We start from the raw sequence: 15,379 nt of genomic DNA on the forward strand, positions 1-15,379 counted from the left end.
GGAAATTATGAGACTATAAATGACAGAAATGAGTTTATCTTAAGAAAAATATTTTCAGACATGTTTAGTGGGCTCAGGAACCTTCTTAAATCTGTTCAAGGCCCTAGTGTTAAAACAACCTCCTTAATGCAATCTACCATACGCCATGGAAGAGAATTTGGAGCTTCCTTAAGCATAACTGTCTACATACAGGGAACTGATGATTATCCTAGTATTTAGTATCATGTCTATAGTATTATGTTTAGTTTTTAACTTTCAGTATAATTGGAACATCTTTGTCATTTTGACCTGGAACAATTCTTATACCATTTCTTTGGATACCATTGTTGTCTGTAGTTATTAGATGTGATTATTTTACATTATTGAAGATGTATGATTGAGCAACAACAGTTCTAGTCTGAATTTGAAGTCCTAATGGTATCTTCAATTTGATTTTAATTATATGCATTCTCTTTTGATAAAAGATTTTACAACTGTAACTTGTGTGGATACAATGCAAGAAGAGGAAGGCGATAAAGGGGATGATGCCTCAGTTCTGACCACCAGAAATGATGACAAATCCTATCCTTTTACCAATCCTCGATGGGCTACTAGAGTCTTTGCTGCCGAATGTGTCTGTAGGATAATTAACCAGTGTGAGAATGCACACAGCGCACATTTTGACATTGCTTTAGCACAAGAATTGAAAAAAAGGGATTCGAGAAGTAAGTGACATAATAATGAAAAGACCAAAGGATATACATAGAAATGTTGTCTGCTTATGTTTTTCATGTTAAAAGTTAAAAGTTAAGCAGAGTTCTGTTTAAACACATTTTTAGTGATTGAGCTTCTTAAAGGGTCAATTACTTATGTTTAATGAGCATGTGCTTGAGTTAAGTTTATAGAGAATAATCATATTCTTAGAGTAGAATGTACATTATTAGCTAGCTCCCAAAATTTATTTTCTGAATTATACCTTATAGTAATCTTGATTATAGATTATTTTGGGTTCATGAATATTACCCAGAAAACATTTGAGCCTATCACATTATAAAGTAAACCTGCTTGCAAGACCATTTCTACCTTTTATTGTTCAGTTTTATTTTCTGTACCTGAAACGATATGTATGTGTATTATGGTTTCTTGTCCGATTTTCAAAATTCACTTAAGCATATTATATTTGAAAAACAGCGCACATATCTGAAAGCCATGGATATATTTTTTACCAGACAAAAGAATTATATAGCAGAATGTTGCTTTTGCCATTGTGGGAGTATGAATTAGGTATCTGTTTTAATGATTTTTCAAGCAAGCATTTATTGAGTCTCTTATGTGTGATAAGCACCAGCTTGGAAACTGATAGGTGTAAAATTAGTGTATCAGAGATGCTTACTGATTTCTTTGTTCCCAATTAAAATTATAATTGGCACTTGCTAAGATAAGTTGGCTTCTTTATTGTGACCTGTAACATTCTTAAAATTAGTCCCAGATATATTTTAGGTAAAGGTTAATACCCCTGGATATTTTATTGTTGGAATATTGTTAAATGATTGTCCTGTGTGTCTCCCCAGTAGAATTATCATACCAAAGAATGTATTGTAGGAATGAAAGGAATTCTTATTGATAATTTTATTGCTACAAGTAGTTTTTAATATTCCCATTATTGTGTGTGCCAAGACATACAAAAATAAGATAATTTAGTCCATATAAAGAACCACATAAAACTGTTTTTCAAAAGAAAGTCTTTTAGCTTCAAGTTGACATAAAGGGAATAATTAAATTAACTGCCTAATTCGTTAACACCCAGAGTTTCTTCTAAAATGCTTTTATCAGAAAGTCCAAACAAAGTTTTTATTGAAGGTATTATTAACAGTCTTATAAAGGATGCTAATTTTGCCTTTGGTTTTTGAATAGCTGCATTGTTGTTTGCTTTGGGAGTTCTATGCATGTGATTATTTGCAGGAGCTTTGTAAATCCAGCTTTAAAGTCTATGTTTAAAGAACAGGAAAATGAAACAGTAAATCAAATCAGGTATTTAAAAGAAAGTCTAGAAAAGTCTGTGAAATCAAAAGGAGAAATGATTATTTAATGTAAATCTTAGTTCCAGCATATGCTTTTTCTTGATAAGACTTTTTTAATCTTGTAGATGACTTTTTGGTGCTACATCTTGCTGACTTAATCCGCATGGCCTTTATGGCTGCCACAGATCACAGTGACCAGCTCCGTCTTTCTGGCCTTGAAACACTGTTAGTTGTTATTCGGCGATTTGCAGCTATTCCAGAACCAGAGTTTCCAGGTCATGTGATTCTGGAACAGTATCAAGCCAATGTAAGCATTTTCTGTTAGAGAACTTTATTTTTTAACACCTGGGATAAAAAGTCTGTGAAAGTAATTGACATGTCACTTTTTAATACATAAATGAGTTTATGTGTCTGCTAATAGATCACCAATATTTAATCAGCATATAGAAAGTGTGTATGTTAAGAAACAATCACCCAAATAAAAGCAAAGTGATACAAAAACAGGTATTTTATAACATTAGAGGTTTTAACAGTTAAAACCTAGATAATGTGGAGGAGTAAAGTACTCTACTAATTAAATTCTTTAAAAAATATCTGAATATTCCTAAGATACACTAAACCATTACTAAATATTCCGTTTAGGCTACATGCATATTTTATCTTAAAATCGTCACCCCTAGAATAGGTGAATGTTCCGTCATACACACCACATGCAGTCCTCCAGCAGCATTCATCCTTCCCTACCTCTCATGATCCAGAGGCAGCTTTTGTGAGCTAGCAGTTAGGGAGACAGGAACAGTTTACCAGTTGATTGGCTGTCTCCATCACATCTACCTAGCAGGAAATGCCCATGTATATTCTTGGAGAAAGCAAAAGGAAGGGATTGGAGTTATATATAACTATCATATTAGAATGAAATATAATTCAGTTTAAGGGGAGCTCTGTTATATTCTTAGCCCTCTTAAAATTGCAGATGAGGGGCATCTGGATGACTCAATGGGTAGAGCATGGGACTCTTGGTCTCAGGGTCATGAGTGCAAGCCCCAAGTTGGGTGTAGAGCTTGTTTAAAAAAAATTGCAAATGAGAGAAATACAATTACAGCTCACTTAAGCTGAGGAAGAAAATTATTTTCAAGAATCACAGTTGGCTCTGCTGTCTTCTACACCCACTGTATTCTTAAGTTTGCTCTCTGCAAGTGGTATCAAGATGGCTCTCTCTTAGCACCCAGTCTTTTTTTTTTTTTTAAGTTTATTTATTTTGGGAGAGTCAGAGCGCAAGTGGGGGAAGGGCAGAGAGAGAGAGAGAGAGAGAGAGACAGGATCCCAAGTAGGCCCTGTGCTGCCAGCACATAGCCTGACTCAGGGCTCCAACTCATAAGCAGCAAGATCATGACCTGTGCTGAGACCAAGAGTCAGACACTTAACCGCCTGAGCCATACAGATGCTCTAAGAACCCAGGTTTTTTTTGTTGTTGTTGTTTTTTTTATTTTTTTTTTTGTTTTATTTATTTTTGATACGGAGAGAGACAGAGCATGAGAGGGGGAGGGTCAGGGAGAGAAGGAGACACAGAACCGGAAGCAGCTCCAGGCTCTGAGCTAGCTGTCAGCACAGAGCCTGACGCGGGGCTCGAACCCACGAACGTGAGATCTGACCTGAGCCGAAGCCGGAGGCTTAACCGACTGAGCCACCCAGGCGCCCCAAGAACCCAGTTTTAAAAAGAGACCATGCTTCTGTCCCGGTACTTCCAGCAAACATCTTCACGGAGAGCTTTCATTACCCCTGTTTTGATCCCTCAAGTCACACAATGCTCTCAGCTCTGTAGCAACGAGAGGGCGTAAGAGTCAGAGAGAGAGGTTTCCGCAAAGGAAAATTGAGATGCTTTTATCTACAAACAGATATACTGAACAGGTAGGAAAAACAAGTGTCCAGAATACCTATTGTAAACAATTTAAAAATAATATTAAAGAGATGAAGAGTTTGCGCTATCTTACTTATTGATTCTTGATACTGTCCTATCATTTGTTGCCAGGTAGGAGCGGCACTTAGGCCAGCCTTCACCTCAGAGACGCCACCTGATGTTACTGCCAAAGCATGTCAGGTAAATGGTTAAGAAAACAAAGCTTGAGAAGTAAAACCCCTCTTAGCACAAGGTATCTTAGAATACTTTAGATGATTGTATTTCAAGTGAGACTGAACATTTCTCATGTATCTAAGAGCCATTATAATCTACGATTTTAAAGTTACTTTTCTAGGAGTGATTGTCAGACCCTCAATATCCAGCCCTAAAGCAGAACTGACTTGAATTATTTATAAACAATGGAATGAACTAATTTTAGTCTATTCTTTCAGCTTTCTCTCATCCATTTGTATTTAAGGTATGTTTGAGTTACCTTGAATATTCAGAGAACTGTATTAAATGCTGTACGAGCATTGTTTGTATTCTTGCTGTAAGTCATTAAAATCTTTTGTGAAATGAGACAGGAACTAAATAAATAGATGGAAGAGGAAAAATCAGTTTTCTCTAGAAAGGAAAAATACTGTGACATCCGGGAAGACTAGACAACCTCTGATAATTGAGCAAACTGTTTGCATTGGAGAATTATTCATGACATTTTGTTTAAAAATATTTTTTAGTATCCTGTTAAAATGATCAAATTTTTCATTTTTAAATGTTAACTTCATCTTTCAGTAGTTATATTAATTAAGCACACAATCTCTGCTTTTGAAAGAGTACGATGAAATAATCAAGATTGAAGATTTAATTCAAATTTTAATCCAAACATTTATGAAAGTGGTACCTTTCATGCCTGCAATTCTCCATATTAATAACATCTGAAACTCTGATTTATATACTTACCAGCACTGGTTTCCTTGCTTCAACATTAGACTTCATTAAAAATGCCGGCTTTTGACTGGCGTTATCAGCCATATCCATTGAGCTTCCTGATAGCAAGATGATTTCAGTGTCTAGATTCCAGAGATAGGAGTGAGCTCTGCTGAACTCACAAGGGATGCATTTACAGTTTATAAATGTAGCTTTTGATTTTCTTAAAAACCAGGTTTGCAGTGCCTGGATCGCAAGTGGAGTTGTAAGTGACCTTAATGATCTCCGAAGAGTTCACCAGTTGCTCATTTCATCATTAACAAAAATACAAGCTGGAAAAGAGGCTCTGAGTCACTTATATAATGAAAGTGCTTCTACCATGGAGATCTTAGCTGTGCTGAAAGCCTGGGCAGAGGTTAGTGCTTCTCCATTTATAACTGGAATTTTAGACATTATTAATACAAACACGTAGGCTATAAACTGTAATTGACTATTTAAAACACAAGTCCATTTTTAAGGTTAACAAAAGATGCTCAACATGAGATTTCCTTACGTGTTAATTGATTTTTTTATCCAAGCATTCTAAAATATCCTTTATTGCCTGCAATCTGCTACTTTAGACGGGGGCAGCCACGAGATGGAAAGACTTTATAATAACCAATGGAAATCAACTTTTATTGAAATCTGAATTTTCAAGGTGTGGGTTTGCCTGTAATATCAATTCTGTACACATACTTCAGTGTTTTTTTAGAGTGCTTTCACAGAATAGCTTTTAATTATTAAATAACAGTCATTTTCTTTTGCAGAATTAGTGAAATATTATAGGAAAATGTTTAACTTTATTTACTCTTCTAATCCGGAAGAAAGATAAGTAATTTTTAGGTTTACTATGAAAATGAGCACATATGAAAGTAGATAGAATAATATAATGCACTCATGTATATGCATCATTGGGGTTTTAGCACTTCCCAAACTTGGCCAGCCTCAGTTCATATATCATTTTAATGAAGGTATATAGTCTCAGATTGCAACTGAATTAACCAATATGTAAGAAAACATTTCCTCCATTACAGCAAATCAAAACTTGAAGATTGGAGAGTCCATATTTTTGTCATTATTTGGGTTTGGCCTTATTTAGGAAGTAGTTCTCCCTGGATTTAGTAAGTTAGAACTAATGATCTTTAACAGTCAACTCTGTATGCTTTTAAACATTTGCTGTTAGTAGAGGAAACAGAAATTTTCTAATCTCCCTAGCCTATTTTTATAAACAACTCTCTACTTATGTAGTGTTCTTTATATTTTAATCTCTGAACTCTTGCTTAAGCCCATTAACCTCCCATTCTCTCCTCAGTAAAAATAATGACTAACAGATTCAGTATAACCAATGTCCATAGTCTCCTATCTAAAATCCTTGGAGCCAGATATATTTAGAATTCAGAATTTGGGGAATTTTTATAAAGTAATATAATACATATTCCAAAAACTTGAGGCAATACCATAGAATCCATAATCAAGCACATTGATATAGCTGTAGTAAAATGTTTGAATATTCACACTGTGCTGAATTCACACTGTGCTGAATAGAGACTCTAAATACCCTCATGTAAATTCAGTCAATTTTACCACCAGATTATTTATTTTTCAGTGCTTTTTGGATTTTGGAGTTGTAGATAACGGGGCAATACATGTTATGTCATGTCCTGTGTTAAATATGTTCACTTTTTTTCCCCTGAGAATCTGTAAACATTTCTCATTTATTTGTCTGGTATCCTGAGGTCGTCTAGAAACTGTAGTTATAGTAGCTTCAAAATTCAGTAACCCTGCAAATGTGGTTTCAAAATGTTTAGAATAAAAGCAAAATATAAATGTAGGCTCATGTGTAACTTAACATACTTTGTCTATTACAAATCTATCTTTAGGAAATTCTTAGATATCTAAATCAAATTTATTCCATTACAGCAAACCCTGAAAAACATTCATAAACTCAAGGCCATTAAAAAAAAAAAGCAGATTTCTTTTACCTTGAAATGAAAATCTTTGCATGTTACCTCTGGAATAATGGCTAAAAACATATATAGGCCTCTCTTTTTTTCTAAGTTTATTTATTTTGAGAGAGAGCGAGAAAGCACGGACAAGAGTTGCGGCGGGGGGTGAGCAGAGAGATTGAAAGAATTCTAAGCCAGCTCCACACTGGCAGCACAGAGCCCGAAGCGGGGCTCTAATTCACCAACCAAGATCATGACCTGAGCTGAAACCAAGAGCCAGGCACTTAACTGACTGAGCCACTCTGGCCCCCCCTACTTTCACATCCTACAGTCCTATAAACAGTCCATGTTCAGTCTATTTATGTAAACTTTTTATAGTGATTTAGTAGTAACTTTGAAGGAAAAGATTTTCAGTATTTCAGCTTATTGCAATTTAGAAATGGCCACCCCAAGCCATTTATTGAGGTGGATTATAGGACTATAACTAGGCTCATTGAGAAAGAGTGTTGTGAGCATTTAGTTAGAGCTGTCAGGGATGTAAAAATGCAGAATGGCAGCATAATTGTCAAGCATTTGTTATCCCCAGTTGCATCTCATTAAAGAGAATATTTTTAGATCTTTCTATCCCAGTGTGGTGTGTGTGTGTGTGTGTGTGTGTATACACCTTGGTATCAGAGTGCATTTGAAGTCCAGTATGCTCAAAGGTAAGGTTGGTCTCCTCAGTAAGATAAAAATATTATAGCACCTTTTTAATGGGTACAAGAGCTTCCTATTTACAAATTAACCCTTTAACAGGTCTACATAATTGCCGTAGAAAGACACAAAAGCCACAGACAACCTTTGAAGACTATGACCTGTTCAGAAGAGAGTGTCAGAAATGGGTCATGTTCATCAGATGGACTGCTTGACTTAGTCCACACAGACCTGGGCACACTGAGTAGGCTCTGGCTTGCTGCGCTTCAGGATTTTGCTCTCATAACTTTGCCTTCAGAATTTACCTCCCAACTTCCTGTTGAAGGTAAGGGGTTTGTAAAATTATATACATAATTCCTAGAATGACAGTAACTTTAAATTAATCCATTAGCAGGTAATATTTATCTGAAAAATTTTCTCTAGAATAATATCCACTTATAGACTAAGCATGTGGGAGTTGCTTGAGGCTAGATACCCTGACGCTGACCTGCTGAGTAATAAGGCACGCACATCTTACCTCACAGGATACTGCCAGATTGCTCTCCAAAGCAGTTATAACCATTTTTTTAAGTTTATTTTTTATTTTGAGAGAGACCGAGACAGTACAAGTGGGGAAGAGCAGGGGGAGGGTGGTGGAGAATCCTAAGCAGGCTCCATGTTGCCAGTGCAGAGGTCAATGTGGAGCTTGAACTGAAAAAAAACATGAGATCATGACCTGAGCCGAAACGAAGAGTCAGACGCTTAACCAGCTGAGCCGCTCAGGGGACCCCAGCAGTTAAAACAGTTTATGTGCCCACCAACAGCATGTTTCTGTTTCACTACATCTCCTACCATTATGTGTTGTCGTACTTGATAATTTCTGCCATTAGGTGGGTATGAAATAGTCTTTCATTGTTTATTTTGTTACTTCATTTATTGAAAACCCTTTTTCATAGGTTTATGGGCTAAGTTTCTTCTTCCATCAATTACCTAGTCAGTCCTTGTCCGTTTTCTACTTGGTGTTTGGCATGATTTTACTGATTTGTTACTCTCTTATGTAACTTTAGTATTATTCTTATGATTGCATGTTTCCCAAGTCTATAGCTTATTCTTTCTTTTATCTTTCTAAAACTAATGTAATCAGTTGTTTATGGTTTGTGGTTTTGTGTAATATCTGATAGATTTTTTATTTAAGATAATAAAGACTCAAAAGCATTACAGTTTTGATTTTTACATTTTGGGCTTTAGAGCAGCTAGATTTATTTTGTTGGAAAGGGGATAGGCATCTAATATTGTAGTCAGTTATTAATACCCCATTTTATGGATTGGATATTTGGTAGCCACTTTTATTCTTCATGATATTCTAAAATGTTGTGGGAGGGGTTGTTTTAATTTTTGGGTTTTTTTGTTTTGTTTTTACTCTTTGATAAATTCTAGGTCAGCCTGCCAACTCCTATTAGAATTTTACCTGGAATTATACACAAACAGATAGGAGTAGTTTTTGTGCTTTTCAGTAGCATTGAAATGGAAACAAAATGGAAATAAACTGATTGATTGGCATAGTTGTCAGCCACTAGTGAATGACAGGCATTAATCAACATAAATAAATCTCAGAAACGTGAAGTTAGGTGAAAAAAAGCAAATTCAAAAAGGCTACATATTAGGCACCTGAGTGGCCCAGTTGGTCAAGTCTCTGACTTTGGCTCACAGTTCATGAGTTCAAGCCCTGCATTGGCTTCTGTGCTGACAGCTCAGAGCCTGGAGCCTGCTTCAGGTTCTGTGTCTTCTTTCTCTGCTCCTCCCCCACTTGTGCTCTGTCTCTCTCAAAAATAAAAAAAGGTTACATACAACCTGGGGCCTTTTAAGTAAAGTTAAAAACAAAATAATAGCACATATTATTTATGGATACAAACATCTATTGTGAAACATCTGTTATGTATACAAACATGTATTGTGGGAATGATTTTACACTGGTTTGAGGAAAACAGTTACAGAAGGAGGGATAAAGACTAGTGGTATAACAAAGTTCTAGGGGGTTTTTTCTTTTTTTTATAAGTAAGTGATTTAAGAAAAGCAAAATGTTTATATTAACGTTGTAAGTAAATGGGTAGCGTATTTTTTTCAAACACACACCACATATAAGTTCCTTAAAGAAACTTGGGATGATAGGAATGGCCTGTTATCTTACAACAAAGAAGACGGAAAATGTAATAGGAACTAATCTCTTTTATTCCTCCTGAAGCTGCTTCCGCTTTTTTGTAGGTGGTGCTTTCTACACAGCAGAGACTAGTGAAAATGCAAAAATGCATTATTACAACTCCTGGGCGCTTATCCTGCACGCTACAGCATTGTGGCTTACCAGCACAGGCTTTGTGGTTGCTGACCCAGATGAAGGAGCATCTCATCTTTCAAGACCTGTAACACCTACTTCTATGTGTCAGGGTTCATCATCTGGGGCCGTAGTAAAGTCACCTGAGGATGTCTGCACTGATAGATTCCATCTTATTTTAGGTCAGAAAAAGAACTAACAAGCTTCCAACCCTACAGAGTTTCTTGAATTGTGCCTCACTGCCTAAAATTCTTGGTGGCAGTTACTTCATCTTTGTTAGGTGTTAGTGATAACCTTGATATAAATGAGTGAACTTGTATATATTTTACAAAATTGCAGATTTTATTAACTCTAGAAGCCCATTTACAAGCTGGTTTCAGCATCATATTGAATGAATTATAGAAATTATAAGACAATCCTAGTTCTTTGCACATAATTTTTAAAAGATCCATGCATATATACGTGGCTCAGTTGGTTAAACATCCAACTTTGGCTCCGGTCATGATCTTACAGTTTGTGGTTTCAAGCCGTGCATCAGGCTCTGTGCTGCCTGAAGCATGCTTCAGATTCTGTGTCTCCCACTCTATCTCCCCCTCCCCCACGTGTTCTCTCTCTCTCTCTTTCTTAAAAATAAGTAAGCATTTTTTAAAAATTATAAAGTGTTTAAATTTCTCGATATATATTAAAAATATATACTGAGGGGGTCTACCTGTCCTCACTGCAGGCTCCTATCTGCGTTCTGAAGGATTAATTACAAGGTTCAAGAAAGAATACTCAAAAGGTACAAAAGTGCAAGCAAATATGTATCTCGAAGATAAATGAGATTTTTAGATTATAAAGTTTAATACATTCTCTGGCTTTCCGGGAACTTCATTTTTTGGTAAAGTTTATTTATTTTGAGAGAAAGAGAGCCCTCGTGTGAGCAGGGGAGGGGCAGAGTGAGAATCCCAGGCACACTTTGCGCTCACAGCACGGAGCCCAGCTCAGGCCGTGAGCCCATGAACTATGAGAACATGCCCTGAGCTGAAATCAAGAGTGAAACACTTAACCAGCTGAGCCACCCAGGCACCCTGAGGAACTTCATGTTTAAAGTGAAATAATCTTTCTAAGATACAGTGAGTTTCTAGAATAAGTGAAAGAAATGTTTCATATTATACCTAGTTCTTAGAAAGCAACACATTAGATTGGTCATTACCTATAAAGAAATTATTGATTAAATGAAATATAAAAGTTACAAATATAAATGATTAAGTAAAGTTTATGGTTCAGAGAACTTCTCTTATTACTTCTTCTCAGGCCAGACATGATCAGATTTTCTATTTCCTTGGGTATATTAACACTTTATTTCCATTCACCTTGAGACAAGAGCTGTTTAAAAACAAACTTATAAAATGAAGAATGGCAATTACTAGGAGCATAAGCCATGCAGTTTAACTACTTCAATTCAAATTCTTCATGTACCCCATTGTAACTGACCTTGAGCAAATTTAATAACCTAAGCTCTTTGTGTTCCTCTCTCTATTAGAGTTAATAATAGTACTTGGGAGTGCCCAGCATGAAATTCTCGGTATCAGGGTTGTGAGTCCAAGGCCCATGTTAGGTGTAGAGATTACTTAGAAATCTTAACAAAGAAAAATAGTACCTGCTTTTTCAGGTATTATGAGAATGAAATGAAATGGTGTATGTAAAAACGCAGTGCCTGATCCATGATTATCACTCACTGTATTTTAGTAAGGTTGAAGTTACATGTTGGGGTGCTTAGCTGGCTCAGTTGGTAGAGCATGCAACTCTTGATCTTGGGGTCATGAGTTCAAGGTCCACATTGGGTATAAAGACCTACTTTAAAAAAACTCTACATGTTAAGTTCTCTAGTGTAATTTTATTATAATTTTGCATCTTTGAACCATTTCGTCACAACTGTGCAGTAGTACACAAGCCTAATTGAAATTATTCTACATGTACATATGGATAAAAATAACTAAAAGAAAAGACCTGCTCTGTCACTTAATTGTTTAGTCTTTTTTTTTTTTTTTTAAGTAGGTTCATGCCCAGTGTGGAGCCCAGTGTGGAGCTTGAACTCATGACCTTGAGAACAAAAGTTGGAGGCTTAACTGACTGAGCTACATAGGCACCCCTTGTTTACTCTTAAATTCATTGTGGTTTGTTTATATTACCTTGTTGCCAAGCTTATTTGTATATCTTATCAAAATATAAAATGAGTTCCTTAACTTCATAAACTAAGAATCAAAGAAGCCTCCTTCTCTTTTTCGGTTTTCTACAGGAATCAGTGTGGAATTTTTGTGTTCCTTACGCTCAGATGCAACTCTGGAAAACATTATGGCTTGCTTACATGCATTACAGGCTCTTCTAGATGTACCTTGGCCCAGATCTAAAATTGGCAGTGATCAGGTGATTTCTTGTTTTTTGTTAGGCTTCTGTAGATTTCAAAGAACAGGAAGAAAACATGTTCAGGCTACCACAGCAAACAGAAAATGAACACAGAGAAGTAAAAAGAAACTAAACTGCTGCACAACTAGGTCTCAGAACTGGAATGCTGTCAGCAACTGTACTGAACCAGGAGTACTCGTGCCTCTGACGTCACTTTCTCTCCCTGCTTCTCCTGTGCTGATTTCTACTGCCACCAGTTAACCACTCACTATAGTAGCTCTTGGGTCAAACTTTCAGCAGTGATGATGGGAAGGTGCTAGGTTGCAGTGGCCAGTATAGTAGCCACTAGTAACATGTGGCGTTTCCTCTATTTTTCTGCTTTGGTGCACCCTGTTCTTTGTGTACATCTGTATCTTCCATTCCCTTTCCCCAAGAGAAAATGTACTTGGTTTATGTAGTTACATCTATTACAGAGTATTCCCATTGCATGAGTTCTCCCTGGTTTTTAAAGAGACTACTAGGTAGCCTGTAGGCGAAGTCAGACACTAATACCTGACCCAGTTGTGACCATGATAGTAGGACCAATGTGAAAGTATGCCCTTTCCTTTAACTTATTTACCAAAAGCAACTATGATTTTTCTCTCTGTGTAGACTGTAAGTTAACCTATTAACACTGTTGTTTATTATGTTTAAATTATTAATCAGCTTCCTACCTGACTTGGATTGTACTTGAATAAATTCTAAACTTTTTGTTCCTGCTTATTTTGTATGTTAAAACAAGTATAATGATGACAGATTTACTCTGTTATTTTCGAAGATGAAAGAAAGCCCCCAGAGTAAGCACTAGAAAAGAAAAGTGGACAATGAGAGGATATTTGTCAAGTGTATTTTATTCTTTGGAGAGATAGCCATTGTATGCTTATTAACTTATCACCTTAGTGTCATCCTTCTTCATCACTCTTTGTTGCTATCAGAAAACCTCAATACAGGTCTGGAAATCTAAATGGCAGTGCTTGAATTCTTTTAGTCATGTTTCTCATTTTGGAAGGTTCCCTTATCATGTTTTCATTTTAGGACCTGTGTAAAAATGATCTTTTGACATAGTGCCATGTCCTGCAAGATTGGACAAAAACCAATCTGGAGTCAGTTTAAAGTGGAACAAGTATTACTTAACTTTATTGTACCTACACCTTTATGTTTTGTGAGCAATTTATTATATTCTCTTTTTGAATTTTTTCATGACCTTTAACATTGGTAGTTTTAAAAAAGAAAGTATTTGATATCCACTACAATTTTCCCTAAATGTTTTCTATGATAGGACTTGGGCATCGAGTTGTTGAATGTACTACATCGAGTAATTTTGACCCGAGAATCACCTTCTATTCAATTGGCTTCACTTGAAGTGGTAAGACAGATTATCTGTGCAGCTCAAGAACATGTCCAGGAGAAAAGACGAAGTGCAGAAGGTGAATGTTAACCCATAATGCCAAATTAATCATCCTATTATAAACAGATTAATCAGCATTATGTTTTAAAGCATTTTTTATGTCTGTTGTTTTGATAATCTTTTGTGTGTAGTACAAATGAAACCCCTCTAGGTATGGCTTTAAGTCCTTTCATTCACCTCTGCATGTTAGTTTGTGTATTGTCAGTAGCCAGACTACTATTCCTTGAGAAAATGAGAATTTTAACAAAATCCTAGAAGGGGAGAAAATATCCCTTATACTGCTTAAGTGCTTACTTTATCTGTGTTTACCAAGGTACACAGGAGAACTACTGACATTTTTTTTAATGTTTATTTCTTTACTTTGTGAGAGCGTGTGAGAGCAAGAGCAGAGGAGGTGCAGAGAGAAAGGGGGAGAGAGAGAGTCTCAGGCAGGCTCTGCACTACTAGTGCAGCACTCCACATGGGACTCTGTCTCAAGAACCGTGACATCTCTGCACCCAGCGTTCGGGCTCAAACTCACAATCCCAAGGTCAAGAGTCATTTGTTCTTCCTCTTGAGCCAGCCAGGAACCCCATACTACTGATAGTTTTTTAATGACTTACTTATGTAAAATGATTAAATTGTTTGTTTATAAGTCTATTTTGGTATTGATCAGTTTATCATTTAATATTACATTTGACTACATGAAACAGAAAACTCAATCTAACAGTGGATTTAAAACACAAGGACTTTTTCTGTCATCTAAAAGAAGCCCCAGGGGCACGCAATCCCGGGCTAGTCGTCACTGGAGCTGGACCTGTCAGGCTCACATTCTTAACAGCAAAGTGTTAACCAGACAATATTTTAAGGCTGAGAGAGTTACCAGGGATTTCTTTGATTTCTGCAATAAGAAGTCATAATAAAGACAACTCCTTTTACCTTTATAACTTTGTCTTTTGGTCTTTAACACCCAAGACTTTCGCCATGTAAATGTTTTACCTACAGCAGAAATGAAATTGCCATCAACCAAAAGCAAAGCAAACACAAAGTAATTATTCAACACTATTTTTTCCTGTCTTTTAGTTGATGATGGGGCTGCTGAAAAGGAAACCCTGCCAGAGTTTGGAGAGGGAAAGGACACAGGAGGACTTGTGCCTGGGAAATCTTTGGTTTTTGCAACCCTGGAATTGTGTGTATGCATTCTAGTTAGGCAGCTTCCAGACCTGAATCCTAAATTGGCAGGTAGCCCAGGAGTCAAAGCTACCAAGCCACAGGTGCTGCCAGAAGATGGAAGCCGACTGGTGTCCGCGGCGTTAGGTGTCCTCGCGGAGCTCCCCGCAGTGTGCTCTCCTGAAGGTATGCCCTGGGAGGTGATTGCTCTTCCTGACCTGGAAGGGGAGAAGTGGTTTTAATAACGGAGATAATGGTCCCCAATCCTTTTCTCATTAAACGAATGCCCACCCAGAGGTTTGGTGGGTAATGTTTTTAATTCTGTAAGATTAACACTGCATTCTCATAATTTGTTTTACTAAAAGGGTTAAAGTAAATAAAGAGATAGCATGTAGTATAGACAGGTAATGCTCTTCTTTGGTTGACAATATTTTTAACCTACGAGTGGCAATGATTAGCTCGTGGGCGCTTTTTTTTTTTTAGGTAAAAAATATATAACACACTTTCCCTGTCTCAGTGATGACAGAAATTTGTCATCAGTTTGGAACATATTTTTAATGTAGCATTTAAGTCCCCATAGGGCTC

The 15,379-nt window shown here is 36.5% G+C and overlaps 1 protein-coding gene across 13 annotated transcripts in view; it reads left to right on the plus strand.

The window, feature by feature from the left end:
- The window catches only part of HEATR5A (HEAT repeat containing 5A), a 106,251-nt gene that overhangs the window by 72,907 nt on the left and 17,965 nt on the right, over positions 1 to 15,379 (plus strand). For 10 of the 13 annotated variants that reach the window (XM_029951294.1, XM_029951285.1, XM_029951284.1 and 7 more), the window contains 10 exons: positions 465 to 704; positions 2,126 to 2,307; positions 4,030 to 4,098; positions 5,060 to 5,239; positions 7,605 to 7,827; positions 9,744 to 9,992; positions 10,535 to 10,591; positions 12,092 to 12,219; positions 13,517 to 13,664; positions 14,708 to 14,980. In XM_029951294.1, the coding sequence (XP_029807154.1) occupies positions 465 to 704; positions 2,126 to 2,307; positions 4,030 to 4,098; positions 5,060 to 5,239; positions 7,605 to 7,827; positions 9,744 to 9,992; positions 10,535 to 10,591; positions 12,092 to 12,219; positions 13,517 to 13,664; positions 14,708 to 14,980 (1,749 nt within the window). The remainder of the gene's footprint in view (positions 1 to 464; positions 705 to 2,125; positions 2,308 to 4,029; positions 4,099 to 5,059; positions 5,240 to 7,604; positions 7,828 to 9,743; positions 9,993 to 10,534; positions 10,592 to 12,091; positions 12,220 to 13,516; positions 13,665 to 14,707; positions 14,981 to 15,379) is intronic. The other 3 variants (XM_029951290.1, XM_029951291.1, XM_029951292.1) reach the window with 1 other exon arrangement.

This window comes from Suricata suricatta, chromosome 9 (genome assembly GCF_006229205.1).
Source record: "Suricata suricatta isolate VVHF042 chromosome 9, meerkat_22Aug2017_6uvM2_HiC, whole genome shotgun sequence".
Taxonomy (NCBI): domain Eukaryota; kingdom Metazoa; phylum Chordata; class Mammalia; order Carnivora; family Herpestidae; genus Suricata; species Suricata suricatta.